Source organism: Doryrhamphus excisus, chromosome 20, assembly GCF_030265055.1.
Source record: "Doryrhamphus excisus isolate RoL2022-K1 chromosome 20, RoL_Dexc_1.0, whole genome shotgun sequence".
In the NCBI taxonomy this organism is placed as follows: domain Eukaryota; kingdom Metazoa; phylum Chordata; class Actinopteri; order Syngnathiformes; family Syngnathidae; genus Doryrhamphus; species Doryrhamphus excisus.
This window is the reverse complement of record NC_080485.1, coordinates 15463767-15484302: the sequence shown is the minus strand read 5'-3', so window position 1 is coordinate 15484302 and position 20536 is coordinate 15463767. Positions and strand designations below refer to the sequence as shown.

At 42.9% G+C, this 20536-nt stretch overlaps 1 protein-coding gene across 4 annotated transcripts in view; it reads right to left on the bottom strand.

The window, feature by feature from the left end:
• The window catches only part of LOC131107854 (VPS10 domain-containing receptor SorCS1-like), a 103101-nt gene that overhangs the window by 6869 nt on the left and 75696 nt on the right, over positions 1-20536 (bottom strand). For all 4 annotated transcript variants that reach the window (XM_058058268.1, XM_058058269.1, XM_058058266.1 and 1 more), the window contains 13 exons: positions 18888-18979; positions 17293-17400; positions 16980-17097; positions 16724-16857; positions 14194-14307; positions 12457-12628; positions 12191-12377; positions 11900-12033; positions 11677-11800; positions 10405-10517; positions 9706-9840; positions 2800-2899; positions 2572-2680 (listed from right to left, as the gene is read on the bottom strand). In XM_058058268.1, the coding sequence (XP_057914251.1) occupies positions 2572-2680; positions 2800-2899; positions 9706-9840; positions 10405-10517; positions 11677-11800; positions 11900-12033; positions 12191-12377; positions 12457-12628; positions 14194-14307; positions 16724-16857; positions 16980-17097; positions 17293-17400; positions 18888-18979 (1640 nt within the window). The remainder of the gene's footprint in view (positions 1-2571; positions 2681-2799; positions 2900-9705; positions 9841-10404; positions 10518-11676; positions 11801-11899; positions 12034-12190; positions 12378-12456; positions 12629-14193; positions 14308-16723; positions 16858-16979; positions 17098-17292; positions 17401-18887; positions 18980-20536) is intronic.

The following is a 20536-nucleotide window of genomic DNA, read 5'->3' as shown; positions in this document are numbered from 1 at the left end:
AATGATAATAATAAAAATATTAACAACGATAATAATGACAATAATAATAATGATGATAATGATAATAATAAGAATGATAATCTGATAATAACAATAATAATATTAATGACAATAATAATAATAATAATAATAATAATAATAATAATAATAATAATAATAATAATAATAATAATAATAATAATAATAATAATAATAATAATAATAATAATAATAATAATAATAATAATAATAATAATAATAATAATAATAATAATAATAATAATATGCATCATGACTGGCTGTGCTGCAGGCTACGACTTGCTGTTCTCTCAGGACCTTCTAGTGTCTATTCTCCCAGGACCTTCTAACTTTTGTTCTCTCAGGTCCTTCTAACTGATGTTCTCTGAGGACCTTCTAACTGATGTTCTCATGTCTGTTCTAACGTGTGTTCTCTCAGGTCCTTCTAAAGTATGTTCTCTGAGGACCTTCTAACTGATGTTCTCATGTCTGTCCTAACGTGTGTTCTTCTCTCAGGACTTCTCCAGCCCCCCTTTGCTGCCATTTGTGCAGAAGTACGCCTCACCTTGAATGGCCGTGTTTAGCATTTCCCCAAAGGTCAAGCCTCACATTGTCACTTGGATGAATATTGATAACTGCGAGGCTCTGACACCCATTTGGCACTCGGGGCTGGGGGAGGAGGGACAATTGATTAGACTGCCATTCCCTGGAATATTCCCCAGATTGAGACAGAGGGGAATTGTCTTATTCCTCCAGCTATTATTGTGTCATGGCTGTCCATAACGCTGACGTATGAGGCGGCTAAATACTTCTGGGGAGTCCAGGTGCTTGGAGGTGACTGAATGCTAATGATGGACACTTAAGGAATGACTTCAACATAAAGTATCTTGTCTGTTGTCAATGTGCCACGGATAGTATCGTATATACCCTTTATCTTTGGTGATAAAACGTACAGTATCGTATATACCCTTTATCTTTGGTGATAAAACGTACAGTATCGTATATACCCTTTATCTTTGGTGATAAAACGTACAGTATCGTATGTACCGTTTATCTTTGGTGATAAAACGTACAGTATCGTATATACAGTTTATCTTTGGTGATAAAACGTACAGTATCGTATATACCGTTTATCTTTGGTGATAAAACGTACAGTATCGTATATACCGTTTATCTTGGGTGATAAAAGGTACAGTATCGTATATACCGTTTATCTTGGGTGATAAAGTACGGATGCACTCGCTCCAGGTGATCATGTTGCTTCCTACTTCCCAGCAGTCCTGAACGCACCACAGGACTCCTTCTAAGGTCACCAAATGCATCATTGCTTGTCACTGAAGATAAGGCACAGCGCTTCACTTTTTTTTACACTTCAATGTGAGGAATGTTGAGAAATGTCTTTGAGTGAAGACAGAGTTATTTTGTCTAGGAATTTCGACTAGGAATGTCAGATAATTTTCGTCCCAATATCAGTATAAAAATATGATATCGGTATTGGATTTTTTCCCGATAATGACAACCAATATTTAAATAACTGGACAACACGTATGTGTTCATTCCATCACAGGAGATATATCATGTTACACATATCGGTATCGGCTGATATCGGTATCAACGGATATCAGTATCGGCTGATATCGCCATTCTTTTGATATCGGTATTGGCTGATATTGGTATTGCTGATATCGGTATCGGCTCATATCGGTATCGACTGATACCGGTATCGGCTGGTATCGTTATAGGTTGTTATCAGTATCGGTTCATATCGGTAACGGATGACATTGGTATTGCTGATATCTGTATCGGCTCATATTGGTATCGGCTGACATCAGTATCGGCTGATAACGGTATCAGTTGATATCGGTATCGAAATTGGGAGTTGGGCCATATCGCCATATTGTTTTTTGGCAAAAAAAAAATATAACAATTTCGGACATGCCCAATTTTTACAGATTTTTTGAGGCAAGCTTTAGCGCAGACGTGCCAACGTGTACACATTTCTAGTACTCAACATGCAATTTGCAAAAAAACGCTTCTGTGCTCTCCATTTGGTTTCAATTCCAAGTTCAGTCTGTACAGTACAGACACAACTGTCAAAGTGTATCTATGATATTTCTATGATATTTCCCATAAACATCCCTAATGTTCTACTGCTGATGACTGAAGAACCAATAAGGTTTTTCCTGATGAAAGACGAGAGTCTGATCCTCCTTTTGGTAGGTTCCATGTTTCTACCATACAACCATAGAACCCCATATTCAGTGTTCCTTGAAGACTAGTCCAAACGCTATAAACGGTTGCTACTGGAAGTGTTGGGGAATTTCTGGGAAGGAATGACTTAACACCAGCAGGGCTTCGCTTCTTTTTCCACTTGAAAGTTAAAAATGAGACGAGATATCACTTTGGCGTCATGGTAAAACCAGCTGTTATGTTATTGCTTTTCATCTTAATGATGTTCGATGTTGATCCTGGAACAGACCATTTCTTTATTAGCTGTGTTTGGAAAATGGCGCGGCCTCGGAGCTTCCCGCTATTACCAGCCATTCCCACTCGGCTTCTCCGCTTCTACTGTACCTTTTGAATTTATATATGGCAAAGACGGCCAGACCCATGAGAGCGACGGACACCAGCATTATAATTGCCGTGCCGCCGTGGCCGCTGTCGCCGGCGTCCACCAGAGGAGCTGAGGAGAAACAACACAGAACACTAATGAGGCAATTAGGAAACACGAGGCTTTTGTAAACACGTGCAAGCCACTGCGCACGCCGACTCCAGTCAGCTGACCCGAGCCTCACGTCTCACCTGGCGACAGCCTGGTGGCGTAGACGTTCACCTGCACTCCCGCCTTGAGTGTGAACTGGACGAGGTCCTGGTTTAGAGCACTTAGCAGCACCTGAGAGAGCTGGGAGGGAGAGAGCGGTTAGCTGAGGAACGTCTGCACGCTCGCCGCCAACGCCGCCGCCGCCGCACGTCGTCATCAATATTTCAGCCGCAGTCATTTCACTCCAGCCGACTTGAATTATGAATTTTTGGCCTCCTTCTAAAGAGGAGCAAAATGTTGATGTGGCATGGAAAAAGCAAACACAGCGGGTGCTCGGATGCTCGGATGCTGATGGAACTCTTTGTCAGGTAAAGGGCGTTTTGCTTTGGCGAGTCCGTGACATTTGCCTGAAGAAAATAAAGACTGATGTGTTGTTCTCTTTTCTCCTCCTGCTTATTTTGAACACAACTGGAAGGTTTAGGAGCGTACGGGAGATCCGCACTAAAGCTTCTCATTAACACGCTTAATTGGCTCTCAAGTGTAAAAAGAAGCTGAGCACTAAGAAGGTCGTTTGTGTCATTCATTTTCTACCGCTTATCCTCACGAGGGTCGTCGGGGGTGCTGGAGCCTATCCCAGCTGTCTTCAGGTAGGAGGCGGGTGGCCAGTCAATCACAGGGCACATATAGACAAACAACCATTCACACTCGCATTCATACCTATGGACAATTTGGAGTCAAAGCTAATTAACCTAGCATTTTTTTTGGAATGTGGGAGGAAACCGGAGTATAGCATAGAAAGCATAGAAAGTTATCTACAATAAGTTTTTTACCACTATTAGAGCCCTCTAGACCAACAATAACACCCCTATAGTCAGCTTTACACTCGCATTACATGAAAACTTACACATTAGCATTAGGAATGCCTCATGCTAACATTACTGACACCTAGTGACCAGTATGAAGTACTACATATCATTTATTGTTCAATAGTCACAAAACAATGATCATTCATCATTCAATGATCATCGTGCTGGAGCCTATCCCAGCTGTCTGGTGGCCAGCCAATCACAGGGCACATATAGACAAACAACCATTCACACTCACATTCATACCTATGGACAATTTGGAGTCAAAGCTAATTAACCTAGCATTTTTTTTTGGAATGTGGGAGGAAACCGGAGTATAGCATAGAAAGCATAAAAAAGTTATCTACAATATGTTTTTTACCACTATTAGAGCCCTCTAGACAAACACTAACACCCCTATAGTCAACTTTACACTCGCATTACATGAAAACTTATACATTAGCATTAGGAATGCCTAATGCTAACATTACTGACACCTAGTGACCAATGTAGAGTACTACATATCATGTATTTTTCAATAGTCACAAAACAATGATCATTCATTTTCTACCGCTTATCCTCACGAGAGTCGCGGGGAGAGGCGGGGTCCACCCTGGACTGGTGGCCAGCCAATCACAGGGCACATATAGACAAACAACCATTCACACTCACATTCATACCTATGGACAATTTGGAGTGGCTAATTAACCTAGCATGTTTTTGGAATGTGGGAGGAAACCGGAGTACCCGAAGAAAACCCACGCATGCACGGGGAGAACATGCAAACTCCACACAGAGATGGCCTAGGGTGGAATTGAACCCTGGTCTCCGAGTTGTGAGACCACTAGGCTACCGTGCAGCCCTCGTTTGTGTCACTCGTCAGTTTTTTTAATGTTCTTAATTTGGATTCAAGTGTAAAAAGAAGCGAACCACCATTCCTATCACAACGTAATCACAATAAAACAGCTTTAATGTCTCCTTTTTGAACTTTCTTCGGCAATTAAAGTGTAAAAAGAAGTGAATACGATGACATAATAATAATAATAATAATAGTTGCAGATGCGCCTGAAATGACTCATATTCTGCTTTTTTCACAATATTTCTCAATTTCCAATACCGATATCAGCTGATATCACATTTTGATGCTGATATATGCAATGCATTGTGGGTTATCATGTAGTACGCTGTAGTGTAAATGCTTAATTAATTAATTTATATTTTTATTGATTAGTTTTTATTTTTTATTGATTTTTTTATTTACAAAAAAATTACAAAAATTTATACAAAAAAGATTTTTTTTTACAAAAAATTACAAAAAAAATTTTTACAAAAAAAATCTCTGACAAATTTCATATAATAGGGCAAAAGCAAGCTAATAAGCAAGCCATTAAGCAGGCTAATACTAGCCTAGTATTAGGCTAGTATTAGCTATACTATACTATTAGCTAGTATTATTATTTTTTTTTTAGATATTAAAATTTTTGGGGGATTTTTTTTGAACGTCTACTACATTCATTCATATCCTGTGCATCTCCAGGTGGTGCACCCCCCCCCCCCCCCCCCCCACGTCGTCAGAACCTAGTCACGCCCCTGTGTAGTCGTAAGTACGCGGTTTCGAACACAGCCTAAGTGTTCGTTTCAATCATCAAGCCGTGCTGCAAATTCATTTGCGTTGCAGGTTTGTTTGCCATATCTCATTTCTCCACATTTAAAGTGTAAAAAGAAGTAAACCAGCGCTAATATGAAGAAGCGTAACAATAATATTGATGTATAACTTTGATGACAAGATGGAATTACATCGCTCATCCCGACATGTCATCCTGATTGCCATTCAAGTGTAAAAAGAAGCGTTGAGTGTCGCTCACCGACTTCAATAATGGCGTCACGCTTTTCTCGTCTCTGCGGCGGTTAAATTTAGAGCGTTGTAAGTCTATGAAGAATGACTTTAGTTCTGGTGGCATATCAGGGTCAGTAAATCTATTACACATTTTAATAAGCTGCACACACATACCTCCAAACACGCGTGTTAAAGCGTGTGCGGGGGGGTGTGCGGGGCGGGGGTTCAGTGGAGTGAAGATTTATTACCCTATTGTCCGGGCGCTTCTGCCAGGTAATCAGACAGGCTGGAGATAAATACATCACTTTAATTCCCAATCCAGGCCTCCTGCCCCAGTTTGTCTCCTCTGTGCTGCCAATTATATGATGCATCAATGTAATTAAAGACCTATTAACTTTCTTTAAGACGGAGCGCAACAAGCGCCTGAAGAGGCTGTTTTCTCCTTGGTGGGATTAAAAAAAAGCAAAAAAGCTCATTTTGTTCTTTATATTTGTTTTTATAAAAATAAAGGTCAACTGTAGAGGACACAGGGTGATTTAGGAAAACAATACCATGCATGACATAAGATTATGGTGTTTAAAATAGCATTTCTTTTTTTATTAATTTGCTTGTTCACAAGCCGGAAGTAGCCAAAAAAAAAAGCGTCAAATCACGTGTCATTTTCATTGTGTATCTTTTACCTGACGACAAGAGATTGGACCGCATGAATAGCTGAAGGTCTTCTACCGTATGTGGGGATATGCTGCCCTCTAGTGGACAAATGGCGCATTACAGTCTTGGGATGAAACTACCGGATGTATACAGGAACGTTTAGAAAAATAACAAGCTTCATGCTGATCATTTTAAGTGTTATTAATTCGTATTAATTTAGCAATATACTGCGCTAAGAGGGGCTATATATAATGTCATAAAAATAAATATTATTTCAGCTAAAATAATAAAAAATACATTCTATTCAATGATGGTGAGATATACAGCCAGAAAGGAAGTAGTACAACTTGAGTCATTAAGAATTTTCTATGCCGCTTATCCTCAATAGGGTCAAAAGGTTATGCTGGAGCCTATGCCAGTTGAATTAAGGCGAGAATCGGGGTACACCCTTGACTGGGCGCCAATACCCGGAAAAAACCTCAAAAAAAAACTCCACAAAGAAACAATTCCACACAGGAATCGAACCCAGGTCTCCTAGCTGTGTGGCCTGTGTGTTAACCACTCGGACACAGTGCAGCCCACTAAGAAATATCTATAATAAGAAATGATCAACGATGAAGTAAATGCATTTCATAAAATGATGCTAAGCGATTACTCGCCAGTATTTTATCGTAACGTAGAATTAATAAATGATGACCAAGTTCTTTGATTGACTTCCACGCCCCAGGAGTCCTGCTTTGGGGTCTAAATTAGGCCAAAGTTGTTTTTTTTTAAAATTCAAATCTATTCCTCTCTCTTGTCGGCATTTTGTGTTTTTAAGCAATTAGTGCGGAAGACCGAGTGTGACCTTTACCGAGGCCCCACGTTGCGCTGCCCGCTACCGACCAACGACAGCGCCGAGCGTTGTTTTTTTCACGATTTGGACACTTTCAACTCTGCTGGACGCGACTAATTAAACACGTGGATTTTTGGTGAAGCCGCCTTCAAATCTTTGCAAGTTCTTTGCGGCGCAAACGCTGGTGTTGTGTAACTTCACACGCGCATTGCAAACAGGGAATTATTTATAAATAGAACTTTTCTAGACAGGGCTGCAGTGGTGAGAACGCGTACGTGCGGGAAATGCAAAGCGCCGCACAAATGATCAGGGAGAAAGAAAAAAAAAAAAACGCTGCGGTTTGATTTCTCTTATTTAAACAAAAAAGGCCTTTTGCTTGTCAAGTGGGCTGAGCGGCGGAATGAAAACGCACACAGGTGGAGAATAATAAAAGCAGGGCATACGGAGGCTAAGTAAAAGCCTTTTCAAACGTAATGACGGGTGAAACGCCGTTAAACGGCTCAAGTCTTGTGGGTCCAGCTGTCATAACACGGCTTTAACGGCAAACGAGATTACGTTGGCTTTAAATGGCCCGCCATGATTTCAAGGCTTATTGCGCCAAATCTCGTTCTTTCAGGCATAATTCAATCAGCGTTCCCGTGGAACATGACACGGCTTCATCATGAATGGCGCGTCGGTGCGATGGTAGCGTTTTGCATCCGAAAACCAACCTCTTTTTACAATTAAAAGCCAATTAAAAGAGCCGATTAGAGCTGTCGAAACAGGAGACGTGCATGTGTGATGCATTCAAGGTCAGACAATGTATCAGGTAATACATGATACAAGTACAGAACTTTTATGGGCGTGGCAAAAGGAGATGGGTGAAGCCAAATCATCTTTAAGTCAGACTTTGCTCATCAAAGTTAAGACCGGGTGCTATTTTGTGATTGTTTACGTCTGGTTTAGAGATTCCGTGTCTTGTTTACATCTACTTTACATGCGTTCGACCGTTTTTAAAGTTTCCTTTTTCCACTTTTCTGAGCTATAAATGTTGTACGAATGTTCGATTCTGGTGTTAAACCATACCAAAGTTTCAGATTGTGAAGTTTGCTCTTTGCTCAGGCTGCATTTGTAAATAAGAATTTGTTCTTAAATTGCTTGCCTGGGTAAATAAAGGTAAAATAAAAAAAAAAAAAATAAGTTTGCGTGTGATCAATCACAGCTGAGTGGCCGTGTTCGAATGCGGGCCGTGGTTGGAATAAATTAAAACAGTCCGTTTTGGCAGGAAGCACAAATACAGCCGGAGTAGGTGCAGATTCTGGAAGATCTAAAAAGTTTGAATGTGCGGGTTATTGTGTGTAGCTGCTCTACAGGAGTACGCAACTTAATACAAAGGGTGGAAAAATGAGCATAATAGGTCCTCTGTAAAAACCTCCAGTCCAAGATCCTCTATAACAGGAGCTCTTTTTAAGGACGTATTACTAATTCCATGTCTTGTTTACATCTGGTTATGCTGGAAAGAAACGACGCAGGTGTCTTATGTTTGTGTTTTACCCAGAAACCCTACCCAAACCCTAACTCCAACCGATCCAACCCTCAAACTGACTACTTCATCTTTTTTATGACCCTTAACCTTTGTCAGCAGTAGAATATAGGTAAGTTTCAGGAAAACATCAGTTCCCAACTAAAAGGTTTCACTTTGACAGAACAATACTTTTTGCTTTGTGATAGCTGAAATATCTAAAGATCTATACCAACATCAACAACACAAACTAAATATTTATTTACCAATATAACATTAACCAATATATACAATTTTCACATTTGGAACTGAAGTATGTGCGTGCACATGTGGGCGTGCATGTGTAACATTCTGCACGCTACACTCCTCCACACTCCTCCTTCCTGTCATGTGTCATTTTCCCCTCCAAAGGATCCCTGCCCAGCTCTTATTAAACGTGCTTCTGCCACCTTGTGGCCGCTTTTATGTCTCAAGGGTGATGTGGCGTCAATGCATTAGTGGAGAGTTGCATCATCACCTAAAAAAAAAACTTAAATGACCAATGAGAGATGACCGATATTGGCTTTTTTGCCAAAAACTGGTCAATACCGATAATTACGATACCGTCCCTAGGACGTATAAATATGTTGTTGGGATTGGTCGTTCGGGATGTTAAAACATATTCTTTGGTATTGAATGGATTCATGGCATGGCGATATGAGATATGTAAACAAAATCATTTTCATCTCCCACTTAAAGTTAGGACTGGTGCTATTTTATGATGTTCCACTTAGAGAGCTTATGTCATATCTATTTCTGGTTTGGGTTCAACAAGAGTCCAAATGTTTTTCCAGTGAGGGACACATCGTGAAAAAAATGAAAAAATGAGGGCCGTCATGAAGGAAAGTACAGAAAATGACATATTTTGGACATATTTTGATTGGTAAGATGGCGGGCAGATGGCCCTCGCAACAACCTCAACCTACTTCGTCAACAAATCAACAAAACAAAGTAATTGAATCGACGGTGGCTGTGATCTCAGTTGTGATGGAGTACTTGGAATTGTAGTAGTTGCTGGTATTTTTTAATTGTCATTTATACAGTCGCATCTTGGCACCGGAGTGTTTTCTTTCAATGTGAACCGTATCAGCCAATTTTTGAACTGCGAGCTAAAATATACAAGCTGCTAGTTAACGGCAGGAATAGCCAAAAACGGCGATTTGGGGGTTTTGTGACCCCCAACTTATTTCGACACTGTGATGAAATAAATAAGATGTGACAAATAGAAGGAAGTAGTACCTGTTCCGCATGCGCCCTCTTTCCCTTCATGGTCCCGCCCCTCGCCCGCCTCTCGGGCACGATAAAGATCTCGGCAGTGGTTGGCAGACCAGGAAGTACGGTGACCAGCAGCTGGTCTTCGCTGATCCCGGTGACCTTTATCAACAACAATGTTGTTATCTTTTGAACATATGTACAGGATACGAGCGTCAAAGCGACTGCTGGTTCTGCGCGTCAAGTACGACTTGCCTAAAGTAGCGTTCGCTGTCAAGTCAGAAGGCATAAATCAGCACAAGCACGCAGGATGAATGTGACAGTGCTCGGTAAAAAAAAAAAAATGGAGCTTTTAGTGCATTTATGCCGTAACCAGAGCTCTGCTGTCAGCTTCCTGGAGTCGAACACGGTCGTATGTGACAAGACAGAAGGTCAAAGTGAATGTTTTATACTCCGGGATATATTTAGAGCCGGCCATCCAGGTCTTTTACATAAGCGGCTGCCTTTTCGACACGTTGTCCTAACGAGCGGCTGCCATATTGGGCGTCTGGCTGCTCTCTCGTGGCATTTTCTGCCACGCCCGCAGAAAATGGCAACAGTCTTAACGGGGATTTAACCTCCCCGCTTTTGAAAAGGCTGCCGTGGTTAAAAAAGATCATGTCAGCCGTCGTGTCACCGCAACACAAAGACTCCACAAAGGGAAATTCCTTTCCGGGATGGACTGACCTGGATGACGGAACGCTTTACCACCCGACCGATGTCTTCTCGCCAATCGGGAAGGCCGGGATTTGCCTCGTCCAGATTCGACGAAAAGGCCAACATTTGGGACTTGAAATAATCTGGAATGCAAACAGAAGTGAAGCAATCATAGTAAATCCAGTCAAAGATCCTCTATATGACAGGAGCATCACGCTTCAGTCCTCCACTCGACCTCCAGTCAAAGATCCTCTATATGACAGGAGTTGTTTTTAAGGACCTGCTGCAGAAACACTTATCAAAGATCCTCTATATGACAGAAGTTGTGTTTAAGGACCTGCTGCAGAAACACTTGTCAAAGATCCTCTATATGACAGGAGTTGTTTTTAAGGACCTGATGCAGAAACACTTGTCAAAGATCCTCTATATGACAGGAGTTGTTTTTAAGGACCTGCTGCAGAAACACTTGTCAAAGATCCTCTACATGATAGGAGCATCACTCTTCTGTCCTCCACTCGACCTCGAGTCAAAGATCCTCTATATGACAAGAGTTGTTTTTAAGGACCTACTGCACAAACACTTGTCAAAGATCCTCTATATGACAGGAGTAGTGTTTAAGGCCCTGCTACAAACACCTCTAGTCAAAGATCCTCTATATGACGAGTTGTTTTTGACAACACGCCACAAAAACACTCGTCAAAGATGAAATGATCGTCAAAGATCCTGTATTTAACAAGCATTCGGCTGTTTTTAAAGTTGACTTATGATACTTTTTCCACTTTTCTGAGCTCTAAATGTTATAGAATGCTATAGAATGTTCGATTCTGGTGTTAAACCATACCAAAGTTTCAGATTGTGAAGTTTGCGTGCGACCAAAAACAGGCCGTTTTGGCAGGAAGCACAAATCTAAGGAAATGCAGCTGGAATAGGTGCCGATTCTGGAAGATCTAAAAAGTTTTAATGTGCGGGTTATTGTGTGTAGCTGCTCTACAGGAGTCCACAACTTAAAACAAAGGGTGGAAAAATGTGCAAAATAGGTCCTCTGTAAAAACCTCCAGTCCAAGATCCTCTATAACAGGGGCTCTTTTTAAGGACCTATTAAAAATGTACAAGTCAGAGATTCTGTAAATGTCAGGAGCATGCAAAAATACTGGTCAAAGATCCTGAGGTGTGTTTGGGGACATACCAGAAAAACCTTGAGTCAAAGATCATCGATTCGCTAAATGGCAGGAGCACTCTGTTAAAAGCTAGTCGAAGATCCTCAATATTACGAGCCAAAGATTGTCTATCTGAGAAGCGTACCATAAACCGCCAGAGTCATTTGGTCCTGATGCACCGTGTTCCCAACTGAAGCCTGAACCGTGACCATGTGACTTCCCTCCTCGGAGAAGGTGAAGGACATTCCGCCATCCAGACTCATGGCCGGCTGAAAGGACAAATAATGGCGAGCGTGAAGATGCATTCACCCTGGAAAACCATCTTCCGAAGGCTTCCAAACATCAACACGGAGGCGGTAGAAGCTCACCTCTGTTCTGTTGTCAATCCACCAGTAGTACGTGACCGTTCCCACGTTGCTGGGACGAAGCGCCGTGGTGAAGTTCACCGCTTTGTTCTTGACAACCACCGACGGCGCCGAGAGCTGCACCTGCTCCAGCTGACCTTTAAACCGCAGGAGGCGACACAGCCATCAGGTACGGAACGATTCAATTCCGAGCGGACTTGGTTGCACCAAGCTGGTTTCAATGAGTCCGGGGCGCCCTCTGGTGTTGTGAAGATGTACTTGAAAGCAGGAGAAACTGGACGGGATGGGACTCACATGTGACATGGAGGTAGAGCGTCACCCTGTCCAAGCCCAGAACGTTGCTGGCTATGGCGGACACCTGGTAGATGCCCACTTTGCCGTACACGTGCCGGACCCCGTCTTCGATGGAGCTGATGTTCACGTAGGATATAGCGGTCCCGTCTCCAAAGTCCACCGTGATGCTGGTAGTGGAGCTGAGACCCTTGGACCAGACGCAAATACGCAGTAACAAGTACAGTACAAGTACACGGTATAGAAATACTGATGTCATGATGAAGCACCTCTTCCAAAAAGACCAAGAAGGTAACGTTCTTGTGCAGGGTGGCCACCAGGGTGCCCTCGCTGGTTAGAAGCTGGAGGCCTCTGGGAACCTGACTGGGACACCTCTGCCGCTTGGGGCTGTACTTTAATAGAGTTCCGTCTGTGCAGTTGTTAGACAAAGCCTTGCGATATCTTCAGTTGGGAACGAAAAAAAGGTTGTTGATGCGTTTGACGTCTAACTTCTCAGCCTCAACCAATTTGATGAAAATTCATATTTAATCTTGACCCCTAATCTTAATCTCTGGTCCAGAACCAGAATCCTCTCACCCAAACCCTCAAACTTAATTTTAAATCCATAGTCCATAATCCCCTAACCTTATCCCCGATTCCCAATACTCCATCGCTTGTACTATCTTAACTCCTAATCCTAATACTGCTAACTCCAACTCTGACCCCTAGTCCGTTTTCTTCATTCTTAAACCCTGATCCAAATCCCTACTCCAAAACCGCTAACCATAACTTAACCAAAATCTGTTGTCCAAACCCCGAAACCCTTTAACCATTAATCCTAATCCCGAATTCCTGGTCCCTAGCCACCCTCCATTATCATTAACCGTAAATTTAACTACTCAACCCCTGGTTTCTAAACCCTAATCCTCATCCTCAATTTATTGTCTTTTACCCCCGAACCCTAATTCCTAGTCCATGAAACTCTAACCTGGAACCCTATTCCTAATACTTTACCCTAATATCCCATCCTTCGTTCTTTGTCCCTAACTCTGGTCTGAATCCCTAGTCCCAAAACCTCTAACTATTACATTTATATCGAATCTCTTGTCCCTTTCCCAAATCTCTAAAACCTAGACTATAAATTCACCCTTTCACCCTAATCCTAAAACCTCGTCCCTAAACCCATCATCACAATTTTAACATACTAATCCCTAGTCCATAATCTTAATCTCTTGTTTTTGACTCCAAAGCCTTAAACCCTAAATCGGAATCCAAATTCCTTCACATTAACGCTAGCCCCAACCGTAACCCCTAAAACCAAATCTATAACCACTAATCACCCTAATCCTAAAACCTCGTCCCTAACCCTAAACCCATCATCACAATCTTAACAATACTAATCCCTAGTCCATAATCTTAATCTCTTGTCTTTGACTCCAAAACCCTAAAGCCTAAATCAGAATCTAAATTCCTTGTCTTTAACCCTAGCCCCAACCAGAACCCCTAAAACCGAGTCTATAACCACTAATCACCCTAATACTAAAACCTCGTCCCTAACCCTAAACCCATCATCACAATCTTAACATACTAATCACTAGTCCATAATCTTAATCTCTTGTCTTTAACTCCAAAGCCTTAAACCCTAAATCGGAACCCAAATTCCTTCTCTTTAACGCTAGCCCCAACCGTAACCCCTAAAACCGAGTCTATAACCACTAATCCTAACCAGTTCCAATAACCCCGATCACAAATTCGACTAAACCTAGCTCTAACCCCAAATGCACCTTAAACCCTAACCCAGAAACCCTACCCAAACCCTAACTCCAACCGATCCAACCCTCAAACTGACTACTTCATCGTTTTATGACCCTTAACCTTCGTCCATAAGGCCTAACCATACCTTGATGTTTTCCACATAAACCGTTTACAGTGTACAATGCCGGATCTCTGGCCTGACAAAATCCATCTTCATGTTCATCTTCAGCGTTCTGCGTTTGGCATGACAATGACATGAAGAGACGGCGTACCCTGTGGAATTCAGGAAGCTGTCCCCGCTGATGCAATCTCTGGACGTGGCCGACGGAACAAACCAAAAAGTCGGAGTGCAGCTCCCATCGACCTGCCTCTCGAATCCATAATCGCTGTTTCATGCGGGGAACAAAGATGGACAGGAAGTGAGGACACTCGCGTGGTTCGTGTAAAAGTCCTCCTAGCTACGTCGTACATGGAATATATACGTACGTCAATGGGAAACGCATTGTTGGTCTCATGTATAGATAATTATATCTTTCATACGTCGGAGACATCTTTGAGGTTCTTTCATCTCCAAGAACAAATTTGACAAAGTGGTGTTAAGGGCTGGCTCCATATCTTGGTGATCGCCTTTCATTTAGCGATAAAAGCAAACGCATGACAGCATGAAAGCAGCAACACTTGATGCCCGGGAACTTGAAGGAAAAAAGTATCAAAGATGAAGCTGCTAATGAAGTCTTGTTGCTGTCAATCCGGGCTAAACTACTCCCACCAGCTAGCTACAATACGAGGCTGCCGTCACATCGTCAATCATCTCCTTTTAGTTAGGAGCTTTAGTCATTCTTTTCAGCTTTTAGATTATCTGCAAGTCGGAAAGACGAACGGTACCCAGCTTAGCAACCGAAGGACCAGGAAAAAAAGGGACATGCCAGGCCAGCAGTTGGGGCTCCTCCTGCACGAAAACCGCCATGTTTGTTGTCGGCATTGTCTATGCATGGCCCCCATTTTTACATAACTATGTTTAAGCATTTTGAGCAAGAGTGGGCAAGCTTTTGGGCTTTCTCAAAATAACAAATAGAATAATTAACCAGCACAAAGTCTTTGATAATTAGCAAATAGCTGCTGTGGTCTCTAATTAGCGCCAGGTTATCATAGCTGTGGCTGTAGGCAACAACCTCACTGATTGTCTGTACTGTAGACAACAGTACAACAAGTGGAACACGCATGGTTTTCACCCCAACAACCCAGTAGCGACACTTTCAAGTTAATACAGAGATGGACAAAGTTGCTGGATGTTCACTACTCAAATATCTAAATGCAGCTAGCGCCATCTTGTGGAATTCATACAAACTACAGCTGTTAATGCAAACATTTGTGACCCGGTTAATACAGAGATGGAAGAAGTTGCTGGATGTTAACCACTCCATAATCCAAATGCAGCTACCGCCATCTTGTGGAATTCATACAGACCACAGCTGTTAATGCAAACATTTGTGACCCGGTTAATACAGAGATGGACAAAGTTGCTGGATGTTAACCACTCCATAATCTAAATGCAGCTACTGCCATCTTGTGGAATTCATACAGACCACAGCTGTTAATGCTAACATTTGTGACCCGATTAATACAGAGATGGACAAAGTTGCTGGATGTTAACGACTCAAATATCCAAATGCAGCTAGCGCCATCGTGTGGAATTCATGCAGACCACAGCTGTTAATGCAAACATTTGTGACCCGGTTAATACAGAGATGGACAAAGTTGCTGGATGATAACTACTCGATAATCCAAATGCAGCTACCGCCATCTTGTGGAATTCATACAGACCACAGCTGTTAATGCAAACATTTATGACCCGGTTAATACAGAGATGGACAAAGTTGCTAGATGTTAACCACTCCATAATCCAAATGCAGCTAGCGCCATCTTGTGAAATTCATACAGATCACAGCTGTTAATGCAAACATTTGTGACCCGGTTAATACAGTGATGGACAAAGTTGCTGGATGTTAGCCACTCCATAATCCAAATGCAGCTACCGCCATCTTGTGGAATTCATACAGACCACAGCTGTTAATGCCATCATTTGTGACCCGGTTAATACAGAGATGGACAAAGTTGCTGGATGTTAACCACTCCATAATCCAAATGCAGCTACCGCCATCTTGTTGAATTCATACAGACCACAGCTGTTAATGCCATCATTTGTGACCCTGTTAATACAGTGATGGACAAAGTTGCTGGATGTTAGCCACTCCATAATCCAAATGCAGCTAGCGCCATCGTGTGGAATTCATGCAGACCACAGCTGTTAATGCTATCATTTGTGACCCAGTTAATACAGAGATGGACAAAGTTGCTGGATGTTAACCACTCAAATATCCAAATGCAGCTACCGCCATCTTGTGGAATTCATACAGACCACAGCTGTTAATGCAAACATTTATGACCCGTTTAATACAGAGATGGACAAAGTTGCTAGATGTTAACCTCTCCATAATCCAAACGCAGCTAACGCCATCTTGTGAAATTCATACAGATCACAGCTGTTAATGCCATCATTTGTGACTCGATGCTAATTAGTGGCCCCAGCAGTGACACGCTTTTGTAGATCACGCACCCGGCAACTATAGTAGACCCGAATAGACGCGTTCAGTGTAGCATTTATGGATTACGACCTGGTATGATTTCATCCAAGGTTGTTCTCACTCGGTTTTGCATCAGAGAAGGTAGAGTTTTTTCAAAGGAGTTTTTGTTGTGTTATTATGCATCTTTATGACTGATGCTGCAGAGGAGGAGACTCACCACTCAAAATCCGCCTCCGTGCACGGACACGAGTCCGACATCTGAGAGATGTACTGATCTCTGGCCTTGACACATCGAGCGTTTACTCTCAGTTTCTGGAAGATTCTCTTCATCCCCATGATGCACACTTCTCCCTGCAATGAATAATGGATCATAACCGTTCCGCAGGCTTCTTCTGCCGTCTTTGTCTCTCCCTCGCCGGAATCAAAGAGGCGTCGCCGCTCTGGTTGGATGAGCCGCTTGAAGACGGACTTACCTCGTTGTGTAACTGCCATGTCACATAATCGTCAGACGTGCAGCGCCGTTGGAAAATTGAGCGGAAGTCAATTTTGACAAGTTGCCACTCGGATCGGTGGCTGAAGTGACCAAAGATTCTGCAGAAGAAGAAGAAGAAGAAAAAGGGCGGAAACTAGTTGAGAAGTTGTGGAGATAAAAACAGGAATAATATGGCTTTAATCAAAAAGGGCAAATGGAATGCGTTCAAAGCCACACTGAGAGTGTGCACTTCAAAGCCCCCGTCACCGAGTCGTAATTAACAAAACCGACATTTATTACTTCTGCTCCCTTACGTCATGATGAGGGTGTCCTCTCCGGGTTCCCCCAGCACCCCGTCCACGTACAGCGGCGACGAGGTGAAGCTGAATTTGTCCCAGTTTCTGCCCTCGTCGAAACTCAGCCTGAGCGGGGATGAAAGACAGAACGACCGGATCACAAACCAGTAAAAGCCATCTAGCTCCTCTTCTTGTTGGAAGACATGAGAACAAAGCCCAGCTTCAGAGATGCTTATGGAACCAAAGGCTACAGTGCTAGCCGTCGAGCTAAAAGCCTGGACTGTCAAACTGACCTCCAGCACGACTCTTAAACATTTGGGTCACTACACCAATGTGACACGTCTGGTTCACCCTGCCAAGGGCTCAAACCAAAGACCGCTGAATGACAGTCGAGCGCACTAGCCGTCAAGCTAATAGCCCGGACTGTCAAATTGACCTCCAGCACGACTCTTAAGCATCCGGGTCACAGCACCAATGTAACCCGCTTGGTTCACTCTGCCTTCGGCTCAAACCAAAGACTACTGAATGAGAGTCGAGAGCACTAGCTGTCGAGCTAATAGCTCGGACTGTCAAATTGACCTCCAGCACGAATCTTAATCATCCGTGTCACTGCACCAATGTAACCCGCCTGGTTCACCCTGCCATGGGTTCAAAACAAAGGCCGCTGAATGAGAGTCGAGCGCACTAGCCGTCAAGCTAATAGCTCAGACTGTCAAATTGACATCCAGCACGACTCTTGAGCATTTGGGTCACTACACCAATGTGACCCGTCTGGTTCACCCTGCCAAGGGCTCAAAACCAAAGACCACTGAATGACAGTCGAGAGCACTAGCCGTCGAGCTAATAGGCCAGATTATCAAATAGACCTCCAGCACGACTCTTAAGCATCTGGGTCACAGCACCAATGTGACCCGCCTGGTTCACCTTGCCATGGACTCAAACCAAAGACCGCCGAATGAGAGTCGAGAGCACTAGCCGTCGAGCTAATAGGCCAGATTATCAAATTCAGCTCCAGCACGACTCTTAAGCATCCGGGTCACAGCACCAATGTAACCCGCCTGGTTCACCCTGCCTTTGGGCTCAGACCAAAGACCGCCGAATGAGAGTCGAGAGCACTAGCCGTCGAGCTAATAGGCCAGATTATCAAATTGACCTCTAGCACGACGCTTAAGCATCCGGGTCACAGCACCAATGTAACCTGCCGTGGGTTCAAAACAAAGGCCCCTGAATGAGAGTCGAGAGCACTAGCCGTCAAGCTAATAGCCCGGACTGTCAAATTGACCGCCAGCACGACTTTTAAGCATTCGGGTCACAGCACCATTGTAACCTGCCGTGGGTTCAAAACAAAGGCCGCTGAATGAGAGTCGAGAGCGCTAGCCGTCGAGCTAACAGCCCGGACTGTCAACTTAATGTCCACTGCAACTCCTCATGAGAATCAGCCCCTCAAAGTCCAAGCCATCCAAGCCGTCCAAGATCCTCCCCCAAGGAGGAGTTTCAGTATGTTTGGGTCTTGCTCATGAGTCAGGGAAGAATGGAACAGGCGGATCGGTGCAGCCTCCACATCGAGGAGTTGAAGCGAAAGGCAAAGATCTCAATTTACTGGTCCATCTTACCAAATGTGTCGAATAGGCAGAGGTGTGTGTCGGATGGCCACCAGAGAACCTCCTTGGTTCAGGAAAAAAACGCTGTACTCCTCTTGGAAAACCTGCAGACAAGATGGCGGTGACGATAAAATAAACACGCTCGGTTAAAAATAAGACGACGACTCCTCGGATGGTTGAACTAGCGTCAAGATGTTTACCTCTTTAAGAGACAAAAAAAATAGGTCTCGGCGCCGGCTTTGTTTTGCATGTTTGAACACATCAGTGATGCGCTTTTAAAAACATACTGTTGAAGAGGACCTGAAGGCTCCCATTTTGGGTTTATTTAATCCTGACTCAATGATGACTTTGTGTTTGTGAAGCAGATTCCGTGTATTACCGAGCACCCACAACATGAGTCACTGTGATGAAAAGGCTTTTAATACACACCTGAATAGACACACCTGCACCATCTAATCACACAAAATACACAACGCTGCCTTACAAAGACGACGACAATGTCGGGAAGGTGTTCATTTTATAAAACGTGCATGTAAAACGTTTGCAATGTTTCTAATGCAACACACTGGACATGAGCAAGGCAGCATTAATGAAGGTTGGTGTCGTAATTGATTGAGAATATTTACTTATCATCTTGGAAATTCATTCATTCATTTTCTACCGGGAGCCCATCCCAGCTGTCTTCGGGCGGGGTCCACCCTGGACTGGTGGCCAGCCAATCACAGGGCACATATAGACAAACAACCATTCACACTCACATTCATACCTATGGACAATTTGGAGTCGCTAATTAACCTAGCATGTTTTTGGAACGTGGGAGGAAACCGGAGTATAGCATAGAAAGCATAGAAAAGTTTTTTTTACCACTATTAGAGCCCTCTAGACAAACACTAACACCCCTATAGTCAGCTTTACACTCGCATTACATGAAAACTTACACATTAGCATTCGGAATGCCTAATGCTAACATTACTGACACCTAGTGACCAGTGTAGAGTACTACATATCATTTATTGTTCAATAGTCACAAAACAATGATCAGTCATTCATTCATTTTCTGGCGGGGTACACCCTGGACTGGTGGCCAGCCAATCACACGGCACATATAGACAAACAACCATTCACACTCACATTCATACCTATGGACAATTTGGAGTCGCTAATTAACCTAGCATGTTTTTGGAATGTGGGAGGAAACCGGAGTATAGCATAGAAAACATAGAAAAGTTATCTACAATACATTTTTTTACCACTATTAGAGCCCTCTAGACAAACACTAACACCCCTATAGTCAGCTTTACACTCGCATTACATGAAAACTTACACATTAGCATTCGGAATGCCTAATGCTAACATTACTGACACCTAGTGACCAGTGTAGAGTACTACATATCATGTATTTTTCAATAGTCACAAAACAATGATCATTCATTCATTCATTTTCTGGCAGGGTACACCCTGGAATGGTGGCCAGCCAATCACATGGCACATATAGACAAACAACCATTCACACTCACATTCATACCTATGGACAATTTGGAGTCGCTAATTAACCTAGCATGTTTTTGGAATGTGGGAGGAAACCGGAGTATAGCATAGAAAGCATAGAAAAGTTATCTACAATATGGTTTTTACCACTATTAGAGCCCTCTAGACAAACA